We start from the raw sequence: 18,302 nt of genomic DNA on the forward strand, positions 1-18,302 counted from the left end.
GTGTTTTTTTTTTATTTTTGTGGAGATTTAATTTAATTTTCTTTGCTGAATTAATTTTTATTTAGCGGATTAATTAAATTCTTCCACGAGTTGCAATGTTTTTTTGTAGTTTATTAAGTTTTGATTTATTTTCTGCCCGTTTTTGTAGGTTTATCATTGATGTTTTTACTGTCCTTCCTTTGATTAATTTTCCTTTGTATGGCCTTTTAATTTAATTTAATTAATTTTAACGTTTAGCTCTTGATGTCTTCTTTTCTTTTAATTTCCGTTTTTCCTCAAATTTATTCCAAGACTTTTTGTTCAAAAAATCCTTCCAAATTGGCTTTGATTTCGTTGATTCCGTGCAGTTATGGGAAATATTTGTGTTTTTGTTTGTTCCGTATGCGTTGCATTTAGTTTGCTGGTCGCTTATTTGTCGCTAGGCACTTGTTTGGACTGTTTACTTTATTTGTGGCGATTTTATTGTGGTTCAATCCAAATACGATTCGAGGCGATACGATTCGACGGGCTAAACAGAGCTAAACTTGCGATCGATGGCTGGCAACGTTGTTGCTCAGATGGCGTGCAAAAGTGTTTTAAAAGTTCCAACGGCGATGATCGTTCGATATTCCAAACTTGGGCCGACCGGTTCTCTCTTTCCGAAAGAGTGATTTTTCTGTGTAGTGCTCTTAGATCGCTGGGAAAGAGCGTTGTGTATATAAGAAAACCCCCCTTATTTATTCCACTGTCTTTCATTTTGCCGAGGCGGCTGGTTTTATGGCTTAATTAATTAGAAGGCCACGCCCCCATATGCATACTCATTCGCTGCGCATGCGCATAGATAGGGGATTTCGATTTCGGAACTTTATGGATAGTAAGTTGGCTCCTCCCCTTTTCAAAATACCCTGATCGCGTTTTGTAATTACCTGGACTGCGCCATTTTAACATGCTTTTCGCTTATCATCCCTCTGTTAATTTAGTTAATTTGTGATTTTGTAATTTCTGTTTTTTTATCCACCAGATTTTACAGGCTTTTTACAGTCTTTTGCGGGCATCTCAAGTCCCCACTGACACAACAACAACAGGAACCACAAAAAGCGATACACTTAAACTATGCCAGGAATTTTTTAGCCCCGGCCAATATGGTCCGAATGCTCTAGAGGATTTGCGTGGTGGGCCCACTTGTACACAGGAGCACGAGTATTTCGCCATGTCCTTAAATAGAGGTTCGCAAGAAAATTCTGACAAGGGGGGCGGAGGCGGCCGGGTGGGCATGGCCACGTGCAGTGACTAACAGATAGCCAGGAGATATATAGGAGATACACTCACCACCTCGTCCCGCGATCAAAGATCGAAGATGATGCATTCCCCCAGCTGCAAATGGTCATCGTTGCCTTTTCCAGCCATCGGTGTCGTTGTCGCCAGCTTGTCTCTTCCGCGAATAAGCCAGGTCTTCAGGAGCAGGCTCTTCGGCCCGGTCTCCAGGACCACATCCAACCCCACTCCCCCTGCATTTAATTAGAATGAAATATAGAAACTCGATGGTTTGTCTACCTGCCCGGGCTGCCTAATGATTTAAATTAATCATAATGACTGTCAAAATAGAACGTTTGCCGCTGGCCAACGGATCATATAAGGATCGATCCACGCAGCGGGCACCCGGTCTTCGGTGTTGGGGTTCATCTGCCTCCGAGACACTGAGGGAAAATGGGGTACACCAAAAAAAAATCGATATGAAACGTAGGTCGATTGTACATTATTTAAGATAAATTTTAATTTAATATGAGGCCAGGTAAATTAGACCTGGTCGATATGGGCTTTGCATAACCTAAAGTTAACATGGCCATATAGATTTTACTGGAACAGGTTTTTTTTGTGTATAGTTCTTTAGTTTTAAACATATTTGCTAGCATTCATTGCTTTCTTAAGAGTAAACACTGAGTGCTGGATGTCATGTCATAGCCATTATTCATAGAGGCTTTACTAATCCGATAAGTAAATATTGTATAACTTGAAAAGTATGTTACGGGGAGAAGAAAGCGTTTTCGACCCTATTAAATATACCTATGTATGTATATTAGGGCGGGTCGATTTGTATGGGGCCGAAAAAAGTGATGAATCGTATAGGGGGAACGTAATCTTTAAAGGATTCTAAGCCATATTGTCGAACATACTTATGGTCTAAAATGATGTTTGACCCCCCCCAAACGCGAATGAAAAATACAGCTTTTTTTGAGGAAAATATCATAGTAGTCAGCTCAGATGTATTATTAAATTTAAAATAAAAATTTGAAATTGATATTCAGTACTATAAATGTGCTGACTACTATGATATTTTTCTCAAAAAAACAGTATTTTTCATTCGCGTTTGGGGGGGGTCAAACATCATTTTAGACCATAAGTATGTTCGCCAATATGGCTTAGAATCCTTTAAAGATTACGTTCCCCCTATACGATTTTTGGGGTCCCAAATCGACCCACCCTAATGTATATACTTATAGTCTAGTCACACTGTGTGGGGTAACCTATCGAGTGAGCCAATAACCCGATTACTCCAAAAAAGTGTTTCCACTTGGTTAACTCCAAATATCGAGTAATGACATCTAGTGTTTGTTGCTTGTGTTGTTCATTTGACTAGGGATGGACCTTCAACGATAGGAAATAAATAAAAAATATACCGAAATATACAAAAAAATACTCCGAAATACCAAAGACCCTAAAAGTACCCCACTTTTGCCCACATCTAGTTGCCTATACACATCCTATGTAAAAAAAACAGGGTTATGTCAATAACCCCATAACTCCATAACTCCACCCCAGTGTAAATAGACTTTAATACAAGGTCAGATTGACATTACTCATGTCCCTACAAACGCTGGGAACTTAGAAACTAAAAATTCTAAAAAGTATGGGTTCGATGAGCTCGAAATTTAATTCAATTGGCATTCAAACTATTTGTCCATTTTTTGGAAAAATAAATGATAGGTTTGCTCTAAGTATGTTCTAAACTTATCGTATTAAAGGCATAATCTTGTAAGATTCATTTAAAAAATTTTAAAAACCTTTTAATTATTTTTGCCAGTGCAATTCGATGGTGCTCCTGGTCCTGCTGACATTTCATCATACTCACACGGCCTGTTGGCTTCTTGGCTTGTTGGCCTGTAAGTCTGGCCCAAGTCTTAGGTTCTCACAATTGTAGACGCGTTCTGTGCAGCGCTTACTAATTGGTTAGTTGGCTGCAGGCTGCATCCATCCAGATCCCCTTTCTCCGCCCCTTTCTCCAGCTGGATGCAGTCTGCAGTGGCTCCAGTGCGGCTGTCTTTCTAGGCGATCGTCAGCCGAAGTCAGCCTGTCTGGCCGAGAACTCTTGGCCAAGAAGCTAAGAAGCTAGGAAGCTCAGCTGGGAACAACTGCAACATGCTGTATTTTTTTGCCATCGGACTTTCCGCGGAATTCTCCTCAGCTGAACATTTCTAATACTTAATTATTTGCCAGCGTTCGCTTGCCGTTTTACGTGCATTTATTTCAGATATGGAGAGGCTGCTCCTGTCCCTCAAATTCCCTTACCTCACCCCATTACGTAATCCTTCAGATTCAGAGTTCACCTTCAAAACGGTGGACAGATCATAGAGGCATTCCTATACCTATGCCTTTAAGTATATTCCTAAATATATATTTATAACTTAGGAGGAACAGTTTGTTCCATTTACGATTTCGAACAACTTTTTGATTTTGCAGCTAGCCATAGCCGCATATGTGTATTTCTATATATATATAGACTTTTTTACTATTTATAGAGCTTCTTGGGCATTTGCCTTAAGCCAAAGTGTTTTAAATAGTCGAAATATGTAAATTTCTGTTTTGTCTTTTTTAGCAGAATCATGTGGGAAAGTGAGAAAGTGTGTGCAAGATGTTGGGTTAGGATTTAGATTAAAGAGTAAGATTTGGATGGAATTTCAGGGATATATAATTCAAATATCATTAATTTAACAGGTGGCAGTGCCAATAAAAATACTACAATTACTGAAATACAAATTACAATACGACATTAATTGGGGTACAAATTTTGTTAAATTTCCAAATATTTAGGTCCAGCCTATGGTGGAATTTTCTATTCACCGTATTAATATATAATTTGGATGACCATAATTATTTTGTAAAAAAAATACAAAAATCTATAAATTATTCACAAACAATTTTATAAATTAACAAAGAACAACAGCGTCATATATAAAACAATAATACGACAACTTTAAATAAAATAAAATTGTAAAATGAGTTTCCAACACTGCATAAAAACGTTATTCACAATAGCAATTGAACAAACAATCCCCCAAGTGTTATTTAAAATAGAAAATCTATTATCTGAAAAACAAGCTGGTTGATTTACACACTCAGACTAGCGAGCGCACTCCTTATACAGATGGGACTCAAGATCGAGTGAATATATCTGATTGAATATAAGAACGTGGCACATGTGTGCGATGCATGATCGCCAGAAACTCGGAGACTGAGAAACTCAGGTGTCTAATTGGGCGCTGGGGTGACAATGAACCACTTAACCAAGAAGCCAACTCCATCGCACTAAGCCAAAGCCCAGAGATTGACGAAAGCCGGCAGAGAAAACCGCCAACGCCAGCTCAAAAGTCGAACCAATTGGCAATTGGTACAGGCGATCCCAATGTTTTTCTTTTTTTCCCGCTGGCTCATGAATAACGCATAAGATTGGTTGGGAATCGGAATCGAAATCAGGATCGGGTTCGGGTTCTTGGGCAGCTCTTTTCGAGGGGCAATTGTCTGGCCGTTTGTGTTACAATTTAAATAAAATTGCGGCTCCCTGGGCGAAAACAAAAGGAAAAGCAGACATCACTTGGGGGTTTTCGAGTTTTCGAGTTTTGGTTTCTCGGCTTTTGGTTTTCTTTTTTGAGTGGGGAGTGTGGGGTGCAAGTACCGTTCTGGCACAGGAAACAAAAGCACCGCTACAATCATAAAACGATTAACAGGTCGTGACCGTTTCACCTGATTACCGGTAGTCCGGCAGCTCATTTGCATTCAGCGTGGTCACTCTTTTTTTACAGTGACAAGTGCAGGAAGTTCGGAAACTCCCCTTCCTTTCCTTTCGCGACCACTAAGTTCTAACTTCCTCGCCTTCCGCGCATTTTAATTCACTCAATATTTAATTATGAAAGTCAAAAGGCAGACAAAGATTGGTGCGTGCCTCGCATGGAAGTGGCTTCTAAGGGGTTTTGGCTTCTGTCTTTTGTTAGTTTTTTGGCCCCAAGTCAGGGGCTCTTAAACTAGGGGCCTCTACAAATTAGAACAGAATTATCCCACGCATCTCGGATAATGTACGCGAAATACTTGATCGATTGCCAGCGATCTATAGTTTGTTGTATTTGTACTCCAACTGACAACAACAAAAGGAACAGCAGACAAGGAGGATCGTCGCAGACAGTCGAGAAAAGCATCAGAAAACAGAAAAGTACGGGGAACAGCAGCTTGGGATCTTCGGATCGTCGATGGCACAACAAATTTCAGCGCGTAGAACGGTAACTTATTTTTTCCTACCCGCTAACTAAGGGGTGTGTGAAGTAGTTTGGACTAGGGATAGTTTTAAAAATAATATGTAGGACATGTATGAGTCTTGAGCAGTCTTTCTATTCTATGAATAGAATTTCTATTCCCAATATTTGTCAGAAAATGTTAGCTTTAACTTTAAACTTCCAAGTTCAATTCCATTACATAATTCCAAACCGTTTGGAACCGTTAAATAGAATATTTAGTTACTAATAAATTGATTTTTTCAATCAAGATAAATCGAAAAAGGTTGAATAAAATTTCAAAATTTGTTTAACATTTTATTCTATATTACAAGTTTTTTAAAGAAAATTTCTTTCTAAATTATTCCGAAATTTAAGAAGGAAGAAGAAATTACTTACCGAAAAGTAAATAATAAAATAATTTTGATGAGCGAAATAGAGAACTTCTACTGATTTTATGGCACAACCTAAAATAACTTAAAAAGGGGGGCGATTTTTCTTCAACAAATGCAGGATCCTTTAATACAAGGTATCCCTTATTCGAGTCATATCTCACCTAACCTAACTGGGGTCCACTTATTGTCAAGCTGCGCAGAAGCTAAAGAGGCGATTCGATCCAGCCAAAGAGCCAAAGGAGTTGGAGGAGGAGGCTCGCACAGCGATGTCTCCAGTTTGGCTGTGATAAAATGTGCGTAAGTGATCAGTTGGAAGACAACGACGACTCGGAATCGGAATCGAAGACTCTGACTGAGACTGAGATTCAGACTGCCACTGCGACTTGGGGTTAAAATTCCTGGACTTGGCGATTCTTGGCGTTTTTTGTGCGGCTGCTGCTGCTGCTGCTACTGCTGTGCTGTTGCTTTTTGCTTTTTCAACTCTCTCGGCACTCGGCAGCATTTTAAAATTACAAGTATGTAATTTTGCTGAAATCAAGCGCTCATATGAAAATTCCACTGGCACTGCAGAAGCTGTCTATCGATCTGGATCGAGAGATCGCTCGATCTCTTGCGGTCGCAATTGTGGAGCATTTTTAATTTGTGCTTTGACTTTTGCCTGGAAATCAGACTCGGAATCGAAGCAATGGATTGGACTCGAATGGGGACCTTATCGCGCCCACTGTGCACAAATGCACAAATGCACACACAAAATGTCAATTCTGCGCACGTCGCTTCACCAGGCATCCCAATCAGTCGTGGCCGAGCCACCAAATGGCCCCCCGATCCCCGATCCCCGCCAGAGTCGCCTGCCAAGGGGGTGGACCAGCTCCTCCTGGCCAGAAGCCACAAGCCAGAGGCCAGCAGAAGAAGCTCCTTTAACTTCTGGCCTGGCAGCTCGTCATCATTATCTCTGCGCTCTGCCAACATCACAAATAATATGAGGAAAGCACAAAAAGGCCAAAAGACAATCGAGGGATCGAGGGCTCGAGGACTCTTGGCCTGCAAATAAACTATTTCAATCAATGCGTTTGTCGTCGGGCCATCGATCGCATGCCCAAGGTAGTTAGGCATCCCGTAGGATGAGTTGTGGGCTCTGCGATTTGGCCTTTCGAGGTATTTTGGGGTGGGTGGGGTTGGAAATGGGTCCAAAGGTGAGAGGCGAAACATAAATGGCGCAAAGTAACTTACATTTATTTACTTTAAATTATTTAAACTTCCCTCTCCATTCCCTTTCTCTTTCTTGTAGCTCATTTTCTTCCTCCCCGATGAAGCTAAAAATATGTTTAATATTTTCACTTGAAATTTGGAAAAGAGGTTTTTTAAAATCCATGATGCTAACGATTGTACTTTGCGAAGAAGAATGGATGGATGGAAAGGATGGAGGAGAATGTGAGAAAATGTTTTCTCGAGGTACCACGAAAAACTTTCAAACTATGATTTTAATATGAATTGAAATATTTTCATTTGTTAAATTAATTAAATATTATGTTTTTTTTCAGTTAAATACTTAAATTTAAACTTACCGCCATTTAAAAAAACGAAAGATTTTGTCATTAAACACCAGATGGCGCTATGGCGCTTTCTATCTTAGACGCCAGAGGGCGGCAGCCTGCAAATCGAATTTAAAAGGTAATTGTCTTTACTAAATGGTTTAAAAAATGGATACACATCTGAACTGCTTTAAAAATAATTTCAATTAACGGCATGAACTGCTTGATAACGGTTTTTTGAATATTTTTGAAAAAGGTTCCGATTTTTGTCCAAATCAAAGCACGAATAAAATTTCCAATCCCAATTTGAGTTCACATACGTGGCACAGGCTCTTAGCTTACTGCATCCTTGAGTTACAGCTGCATTGTGTAAAATTAATTAGTAGGGGAGAGTGGGGGAATTTCGTCAGCATTTTTTCAAAGCTATTTTTTGTCCATCTTGAGACACGTTATCATATTTCTATTTTTATTGTTGAATGCGGTTGGCACTAAGCTTTAAAATGTGACATTCCCCTATTTTTTTAATTAACTTGGTGATTTATAAAAAATTAAAAAGTAAAACCAATATACTGGGGCAATCTCACCACATAGGGGGGTAAAATCACCACACAACTGGGGAAATTTCGTCACCTGAAAAATGTAGGGAACTTTACGCCTGTAAGTATGTTACACTGATCGAGCGTACCATTTTTGTTGATGTCCTATATTTGTTGCTGCTGCTGGTAGTCTGTTGATTAGCCAGCTCGTCAAATATAAAAATATGTATTTAAAATAGGTGCGAATTTACCCTTAGCGTAGGGTGGCGAAATTTCCCCAGACACTACTTTTTAAGAAATAATTATTTTTCTTCCGAAATTAGGCGCAAAGTTAAAAATCACTAACGCAGAAATGCACATTATAGCTCTGTGTATTATATAAAAAATCGTGTATCTTATTCCTTTTGAATTGTGGCATACAGAAAAAATTTCGTCGAGAACTAAATGTAGCTTTTGAACTGTTAAAACACATTTAATATTATAGCTCAATTATCTTGGCTTTCTGTGCAAAACAAATGCATTGGTTGTGTCTGGCCGTCTTGAAGGACTAAAACAAAAAAATTATATATTTTTACGACTTATGGATTCCGAGATATTGCAGGTGACGAAATTGCCCCTGTGACGAAATTCCCCCACTCTCCCCTATTTAATCGTCCCATAAAGGTCGACTATATTAGAATCGATTCCTTTGCCCTCTCATTACATGGACTGCAGTCCAGGCGTTTTATTAGAAGGGGAAGTTTATGAAGGACCATAAGCCAAAACAACTTATTATAACTCCAGCATCCGATCTGCCTACCAAAAATGTAATCAATGGAGTACAGTGTCAACCATTTAATCCCATTAAGGTGATTTTGCGAGAGTAAGAGACTCATGTGAGGATAGGATAATTAAGCAATTATAATTGACTAATTTGCAGAAATATGAGCTCTTATGAAAATACCACAAAATACCCCAAAACTAAACCTTAAATTAACTACAAATTTAAGTATATTTTTTTTCAAATTATAGATATAAATTCAATGGCATTGGATGACTGGCTGCTTTGATTCTCACGGCCCAATTAATAGGGAAGACTTTTCTAAGCACCAGACCTGGCAGCGAAAACTTTTCGCCGAAGAGCCGCCGACTTTCATTGTCGAATCGCCTGGCATCAGCATTAAATATTATTAATTTTTGTGCTCATCAGCACAAGGTGAACAGGGAACGGGCTCGTTTTCAGTGGAAGTAGAGTCAGAAGCACAGAAGTAAAGCACAAAAGCACGAGAATCCCCTTTTGAAAAAGAGTTTGGGGTCGTCGAACTGGCTGCATTCTAAATGGTGTTAAGTACACTGCAATTAGGTGGAAATCACTGCAGTTTTCACTAATTGGGTTTTGTGAAAAGTATGAAATGTGCGATGAGTCAATAAATTAGTAATATTATTATTAAATTATTAACTTATATGTATTAAAGTACGTAGTAATATAAAATATATTGTGAATTTTTAATTTTTTTCTATATAAATTGCTGATTATCGCTACCTTAGAAAGGTCTTTCTTATAAATAGGGGCGTGAGAATTAAAGCAGCGAGTCATCCAAACCCATCGACTCGAGTTCATTGCGGTCGGGTTCAGATTTAAGGAAGTGCCAAATAAAATTGGCTACGCGTCATCGAGATAAGGTGACTGGAAAAATCGTAAGGCGAAGCAAAACAAAACAAAACGAAAACGCTATCTAGAAATCATTGGCCAAAACTCTCAATTATGACTGTGTGTTTATAAACACACTTTCCGTCTGATTTTTCGCATGTGTCAGACAACTTTTTTTGCAGAGTGCAACGAACGGCTCTCGAGTTGTGAATTGTGAATTTTGGGCTATTCGTATTTGTTTTGTTTACGCGCATTCGCGGCTTTTGGCCGTCTTATCAGTCGTTTGCCAAAATATATAAATAAAACTTTACGCGTGGTCGTTGTTGACGGGGAGATAAATACGCCTACGATTTCCCTCCGAGAAAAGAGTTAAAATAGATCAAGTGGATAAAAAGGTGTTTTATCTTCTGTGTGTGCTGGACGGGGCTAACACCTTTTTTTTTTAACAAAGAGAGTAAATTTTACATTTTTAAATGTTAATATTTTATAAATAAATGTGATTTAACTATGAAATATGAGGATGAGGAATTCTTGAGCCATTAAACCTTATATTTTATAGCCCAGTAGGTACTTTATAGAACTTGTGTTTGCTTTGTTTTATTAACCAGTAGTTCTGCAATAAATAGACTGATAAGATAAAATAGGATCATAAATCGATCTTGCCTCATTTAAATGACAGATTTCATCACATTTCCCCCAGCTGATAAACCCTGATCGATATCGATATCGAATCCATTCTTGGGTAACCTCACCGTATAATGCAATCCCCCAAGAACAATAAGGGTGCAGTTGAGGGCGTTTTGAAATTCAACGCCTTTATATGTATCTCTTTTGTGGACGCATAAGGAAGCAAATTTTTTTGCACAATCTTGATGTAGTCATCGATATCGGCGATATTTCCAATTCGTTGCAATAACTTGACTGATAAGCGAAAGAAGAGAGGCTGTCCTGTCATCGACATCGGAATACCCTCTTATCGTCCAACTGCACACGGGGCGTATGATTAATAAAATCCGAATAAACAAAAGGTAGATACACAGCGCGAAAAAGGGGGCCAACAAGAGGGGAGGGCGAAAAAGAGAGGCGCACCTTCGGAAAGTAAACGACAACTTGACCTAAATTTGAGACTCGAAAAACTCGGGAGGCGAACTCTCGAGTAAAAATGTGAGCAAAAGAGAGCCCCAAGTGACAGAGACTACTTTTACAAATCGCTGCATTTAAATAAACAAAACTACGAGGCGTGCTAATTTTTATGAATTTCATAACATGATTTTAATTTTAATAAGACAACGCTGCGTATTACGTGAAAGCTCTCTGATGCGTTGCTTTTGCTTTTTTTTCTCGACGCCGAAGTCACGCATGCGCGCCAAAAATCCACCAAATCCAACTGCATTTCTGTATTTCTAAGGCGAAAAAAAAGCAGAGAGTCTAAACACAAATCGGAGTGGGTAAGGCCCCAAAAATCGGGGGTCGGGGGTTACGAAGTGGATTGCCGGTTTATGCGGGCGTGGTGTTGTTGTTTCTTAGTTTTTTTCTTGTACAGCTTTTGCTGCCTCTTCTCCCAAAAAAGCAGAAAGCAAACGAAAATGAAAGCGAGAGCCGAAAAAATAAAAAATAAACTCTGGCAGCGCAGTCGACGACGTCGCCTTTTTGTGGTATCTGTGTTTCCTTGAGATTGTGTGGGTGCCTTTTGGGTCTCCCTTTGTGTGACGTCACACGATCGAGCGAATAACGGTGCATTGAGTTTTTTCATGAAATACACAACTGCGTGAAAAAGCTAAGAAAAAATTTACAATTCTAACGTAAGGCTCGGATTTAAATAGAAATGTTTACCAAGCTAAAATAAATTATACACTTTCTTAAAAACAATCTATAACTTGTAAAATGTAAGATAGAAAATTCAACATATTTTCTTATATTTTATACGTTTATTTTTAAAAACATCACACCTAAGAAAATTATTTTTTTTAGTTTAATGTTTGAATACTTCTTCAAACTGCACTGAGAAAAATTAAGCTTATCATCTGTTAATTAACTGAAAAACTAAATTATTTAACTACAATTACTAATCATTACATTTGACAAAAAATAAAATTATATATTTTTTAACGCTTCAAATAAAATAAAATTTATTATTTAAAAAAATCATGAAGAATTTTTTGAAAAAAAAAATAAAGTTTCCATTACAGTTCAATATGTTTTCCGCTTCCAGATATTCAAGTATTATCTTTAAAAATCATTCCCTGATATGTGGGCTTGCTATGTACCCCAAACTCACGTCTAAAGCCCCAAAATGCATATTATTTACGTTTAATGGCTTACACTCTGACTCTTTGCCTGCGGCGGTAAAAACAAGAACTTGCCAAGTGAACTGCCTTGCGACGAGAGTAAAAGTGATTGGGAAAAACTTTTGCTTTTTTACCTGATCTTGGCTCTCGCTCTCATCCACAGGTAGTTGTATGTTTTTGTCTTTGCTTTGGCTTTGCTCGTGCTTTTCTGTTGCTGTATGCCATTGCTTTTGTTGTAAAGACGGCGCAGTAACGGCGACGTCGACGTTTTGGCGTTTTGGGGGCTTTAATGGGGAGCGGTACGTGTATGTGTTTGTGTGTGTTACATGCGCTGCCCGCTCATTTTCTTTTTTCTTCGCCTGCGTCGCTGCGCCAAAGACTTTTTCACTTTGCCGCGGCGTTCGCGTTTTGTCACAGTTACAATTTACCATTTGTCGGCGACGGACGCGCGCTCTCCGCTTAGTAGAGTCGAAGAAAATCGAAGAAAAGCTCGCTCAGCTAACGGTTCTTCAGGAGCGTTTCGTTTCTAACACCACAACCATTACAGCGGCCCATACAAATAGCATACCCACAAAAGTCGTCGGCCCGTCTCGTATAAAATCTGTTGCATCACTGCTGCGGCACTTCAGTCGTTCGAACGCGTGCGGCCGGAGAAGTGCAGTTAACAAATACGAAATATATTAAAACAAAATAACAACAACAAGAATTAAAAAAAAAATAAATAATTTACAAAAATGCTCGGCTGCAGTGAACATTTAGGCAGCCTAAAATGAAGCTTGAAATATAAACGGATATTCTAAACGAACATTTCCAAAGACCCACTTACCTCAGTGCAATGCTTTAGGCCTTAAACAAAAAATTTAAAAAATATTTTAATTATAATCTGAACTTTAAAAAAAACATCCAAAATTAACGCGTTACAAGGAATCAAGATTTTACCCTCCTTCGCGCAACTGAAAATGCTGAACATGGAGTCGCCGCAGATGTACGCCGATGCCGTTCAGACATTGGCCCAGCTGGACCTCAAGAAGGAGCCGCCGTTGCAGCAGGCCACCATTGGCCAGATCACCCTGACGGCCATGTCCACGGCGCAACAGCAGCAGCAGCAACAGCAGCAACAACAGCAGCAACAGCAGCAACAACAGCAGCAACAGCAGCAGCAGCAGCAACCTCAGCAGCAGACAACGGATGCCAACAACAATACTTCCCAGGATGCGGCACTCCTTGTGAAGCATGCATCGCATGCCATGCACCAAATGCAACAGGTTGCCGCCCTGGGCAGCAACAACAACCTGTTGCAGAAGCAAATGCTGCAGCAGTACACCACCCAAACGGACCTGGACGAGCTGACCACGCAGGAGATCACCCTCGATCTGCAGCACCTCATCGACGATCAGTTCAGGGACACGGAAACGCTGGGCATCTTCAGTGACATGGTCACCAGTCCAGGTGGTCTTTCGGCCACCCTGCCGCCCAGTGGCATGGTTTCGGCGGCAGCCAAGGTCCTGCAGCAGCAGACCTTGCGTAACCAACACGGCTACGGGGGCAGAGGAGGCGGCGGTGGCGGCGGAGGAGGGGCGGGAAATGCCCTAGCCTACATGCCACAGCCCGTTCATGCGACCTACAACAATTCCAGCGATGAGAACAGCTCCGTGGGCTCCGACTCCAGTACGATCAAGGAGGAGCCCATCGATCCGGAGTACAGGCGGCATCTCCAGGAGGCGGCCAACCAGCAGGCGGCCTTCATGGGCAACGGCGGAGGACTCTACAATGGATACGGAGGAGGGGCAAATGGCCTGTCTGGTGGCGGCAACCCCCTGAACGGGGGCAACACCACGCCCAGCAGCAACGGGAGCAACGGGAGCACCGGCAGCAGCAACGGCAGCCAGTTCACCAACCTGACAACGGCCAATGTCCTGGCCCATCACAATCTGCCTCACCTGGCCGCCGCTGCTGGGGCACACAACCTGCTCAAGCAGCACAGCAAGTTGCATGCCCAGCAGCAGCATCAGCAGCACCAGCAGCAGCAACATCGGAAGCACAGCAACAAGCATGTGGACAAGGGCACCGACGAGTACCGCAGGAGGCGGGAGAGGAACAACATTGCCGTGAGGAAGAGCCGGGAGAAGGCCAAGGTGCGTTCGCGGGAGGTGGAGGAGAGGGTGAAGAGCCTCCTCAAGGAGAAGGATGCCCTCATCCGGCAGCTCAGCGAGATGACCAACGAGCTGCAGCTCCACAAGCAGATCTACATGCAGCTGATGAACCATGCCAATCCCGAAGTGAGCCGCGTTTGCCGGAGCTTCCTCAACACCAATGAGCATTCGCTGTAGCAGATACAAAGATAGTGTGCGTGTGTGTGTGTGTGTGATCCAGTCTGTAAGTGTGCGTGTGAGAGTGTGACTCTGTTAAATCAAAGATTCAAAATGCTGTGTGGGTAGCTCGTAAGAACCATTTTTCTTCTGCCGATCATTTTCTTCGGGCTGTAAAGCTGTAAACGACACAGCAGCTCACTGGCTGCTTCATCGTTTACAACCAGCTCGAAACTCTTTTGCCAACTCCTCTGGCATTCCTTTGTACATTTTATTCTACCCCCCATTTCTTGTTATCATTGTAAAACATATTTTTGTACTTAATTCTTAACGACTGTAACATATATTTCGCACATTTTTTATACATAATCTTCTACATTATATCTTATCATAAAGTTAAGCCAAAGAAAAATGTTAAAAATATTAATGTAAAAAAAAATAACACGCAGGAATGAGAGAAAAACGGAAAATACAAAAAATCAAATCTATTTATACATCTAATTCAAATTTGTACATTTCTTGACTGGTGTGCGGCTTTGCTCTATGCTTGATGCCACGCCCACTCTTACGCCCCCAGCCCCCTGCTTGAAACACAAACATTAGCAAATCTCTAGTTTTTAAGCCCGGAACATCAAGTAACCGCTTTACCTGCACAAATCCCCTCGACGAAATGCAAAAAGAAAACCTGCCCGTAATTAACCATTTTCTAGCGAATTCGACGAGTTCGCTTTTGAGAGCGTAGAAGATATGAATGCTATTAATTTGTAAGGCCAACGCAATGTTCTCATTTTAATTTATATATTCGTAAATTAAATATACACAAACAACAAAGAAAACTGTAAAGCAAATCTAAATAAATTAAATAAAATTTACAATTTACAAAGAACCTTGCTGCTATGGGTTTTTATTACACTTTTATTATTTTTTTTTCAGGCGCAGCCTTTCCCATTACTGCTCTAAATAGTTTAAAATAGAGTGATTTTTTCCTTTTTTTTTTTTCCATTTTTTATATTTTTACAATATTTCAAACTTACATTTTTTTAAACCTAATTTAAATTCAAACCATTTGCGGTAATATTTTTTTGAATAAAAGAAAAATTTAAATAAACAAGAATTAAATGTCATCTAAAAACATTAAAGCCTTGCCTAGATCGTTCTAGTTTTAATATTTTTTTAATTTTCACAATTTAGCGCGAAAACTGCAATTAGCCCAAGACACAATATGATGTGAAAAGCCCTGCCAAAAAATGTCTAATTAAATGTCGGCCATATTTAGGCGACAAAAGCGATCTGTTGGGGCCAAAGACTAGAAAGAGACGCGTAATATGGGCCCGTAAGGGAGGAGAGAGAGAGAGGGGGGAAGTGTCTTTCTTTTGGGCCGTGTCTTCTGTCTTCCGATGGGACAAATAAGACAAGGCAATGCATTTCGGGCTGCCAGGCGCGACAGTTGAGACAGCAGGGAAACCCAGAGGCAAAAGGGAATGCAGTGGACCCCAGACAATCGCAAGGCGGCCGTGTTGACACAATTTGACAGTAAGACAAACCCGAAACGAAAAGCAAATTTATAAACGACAAAGCAAAAAAGAATTAATGCAACTCGAGAAACCGACAAATTAACGCGCCAGAGAAAGCCCAAACAAAAAGCCTAAAGTCCGAGGTAAGAAAATAAACGCATGCCGACCCGAGGCAGATAATCACTTACAGACATTTGGGCCCGAGCTAAGCCCTTTTGGTTAAAACTTTCTTTCCATCTGTATCTGTATCTTGGTCAACTGCTGCTGCGTGCGCCCAATTTGTCTAGCTGCATTGTTGAGTACTTTGATTGATGAAAGCTAATTGCGCATGCACTCTACTCGAAAAAAAAAGTGAAATTGCTTTGAACTTGTGGGTGTCGCTTGGTAGCCACAGACCACAAAACCCAAAAAACAAAACCCCAATTTAAAGCTCGACTTTGATAAGGGTTCTAAGCAGCTTACGGTGAAAGTTAAGACCCTGCCCCTTAACCCCAAACCAAATGCATCTGGGTTTTGGCAAGCGGTCAAAAATTGCCGCACAATTACTGCCAAACTAAGCGCCGCGGCCACGAGGCGTATGAGTTATGAGCGGCGGCAGCAAAAAGTGATAAATTTGCAAATGCAACGAGCAGATGAGGCAGCAAACACACTTTTTTCTGTCTTACCTGTGCGACGCGCAGATAAATGCTAATTGCCGCTATGAAAGAAATGTTGACGGGACTTAAATTAAGAAGGGAGAAGGTCTAAGGGAGTTAGCAATGGGAAGGGTCTTTTAATTTATTAACTCAAGGTAAAATATCTTTTGAAATATGAAACAATATAATTTTGTAATAACTTTAAAATATGTTAGTAATATCTATTGAAACAAATTTTTACGGAATTTCATGGAATTTGAAATGGCAAGATACTTGAATTTGTAAAGCATATAAAAATAAAATAAAATATTAAAATATTAGACAGAATTTAATTTAAAAATGAAATATACATGTAAAAATTTGTTGATTTTATTTTATTGTCAAAATAATAAATATAGTTTATATTCTAATGTAACTATTTAACAGTTGAATCAATAAATCTGAATTATTATTATAATATTCATATTATCTTCAAACTTTTATTTTAATCCAGTATGGATATGCCAATAAGTTATTTGAATGGATTTTTGAAGCCATAATACCTTTACCATTCTGCACTAGTCACACACTAATCATAGATACGTTAGTCAGTTACATGAATGGGTTAAAGCCATTTTGATGATTAAATCACTAAAAAAAGGGATAGTAGAAAAGATGAAAGATTGGGCCCCTTCGATCAGCGTCACTTTCGGTTTCCTCGTCCCGCCGGTGAGGTGAACAAGCTCCGAGCTCCAGATCCCGATCCATCTCGATTCAGTTGTCATCCAATCCATCTTTCACACTCCAGTTCCACTTTGTTCGCTCCGCATTGTTGTGCCTCCATCATCTCGGTTTATTCATCTCCGATCTCCGACTTTAGCTGCAGCGACTATAAAAAGCATAACGGAAAAAAGTGGGTTACTTCATTTTTATTTTCATGCCCCAAGAAAGAGAGAGAGAGGGGGATAGAGGGAGAGAAAGAGAGACCAACTTTACATCTATTCATCTATCTATCTTTATTTTTTCTTTTTAGCACAGATTGAGTAATAGTTAGTTGTTTGGCTTATATCTTAGAGCCGGGCTTCGTTCCCTCTCTTTTGTGTTGGTATTCGCCTGGCAACGACGATCGTGTGGCCAACACAGCGGTTTCACTTTCTATGCCGACTTCGACGCAGACTGACTTTTGCTATCTAATACAGCCGCCGCAACAACAATGGGGCATCTAGCTACACGTGAAGAAATTTCTTGGGTTTCAAGTTTACAAAGTAACTAAAAAAAAATTATTTGTTTTACTCGCATTTTAAATTGATATACTTTGGAGACCCAAAGTATTTAAAATCATATAAAATCTTAAACATTAATTATTATGATGTGAATTCGAAATGTAAACAACAGGACAGTTCGAATTCTTTCTCTTTTCCACTCTCGTTAATTTAACGGAATAACGATACATTAAGTTATGCTTCGTTTAAGTAATTCGAATTGTATTGATTCGGTAAAGTCAAGAACTCAAGAACCATTTGGTAAATAATAAACTCTTATAAAATTCTACATAAAACATTGCCCTTTGTTGCAGTGTAGCAACAACAATCGCTCACCTCTTTTTCTTCGCGCTTTGTTGTTTTCTTTCCACAATACATTGACTATTTTCTTTTCGACGACGCCAAGCGCCATACGCCATACGCCATGTTGGCCGCAGAGTCTAAGACCCAGACTCGAACCCCAAGCAAAACCCAAACTCAAACTCAAACTCAGGCTGAGATTCAGCTTCACTCTCGTCTTGTATCTGCATGTGTATCTGTATCTGTTTCTGTAGTCGAGTGTAGGGGTTATGTAATGGGCCGACTGCTGTTGTTGCTGTTGCTTTTAAAGATGCCTTTTCTTTTGTTGGGCTGTCGGCTCTGCCTGATGACCAAGTTAAGATATTATGTTCGTTATGTTGCGCTTATTAACGTGGCCCACAAA

The 18,302-nt window shown here is 39.9% G+C and overlaps 1 protein-coding gene across 1 annotated transcript; it reads left to right on the forward strand.

Moving 5' to 3' along the window:
* Positions 1-12,305: 12,305 nt before the first annotated feature.
* On the forward strand, positions 12,306-15,095 carry slbo (slow border cells). The gene has a single exon (XM_017152433.3). The coding sequence runs from the start codon at positions 12,860-12,862 to the stop codon at positions 14,228-14,230; it is 1,371 nt and encodes a 456-aa protein (XP_017007922.2). The 5' UTR covers positions 12,306-12,859; the 3' UTR covers positions 14,231-15,095.
* The last annotated feature ends 3,207 nt before the right edge of the window (positions 15,096-18,302 follow it).

The sequence above is a fragment of the Drosophila takahashii genome, chromosome 2R (assembly GCF_030179915.1).
Source record: "Drosophila takahashii strain IR98-3 E-12201 chromosome 2R, DtakHiC1v2, whole genome shotgun sequence".
Lineage (NCBI taxonomy): Eukaryota > Metazoa > Arthropoda > Insecta > Diptera > Drosophilidae > Drosophila > Drosophila takahashii.

Bases quoted from the DNA above. Each gene is read 5' to 3' on its own strand.
- slbo (XM_017152433.3), top strand. From the start codon at position 12,860: ATGCTGAACATGGAGTCGCCGCAGATGTACGCCGATGCCGTTCAGACA.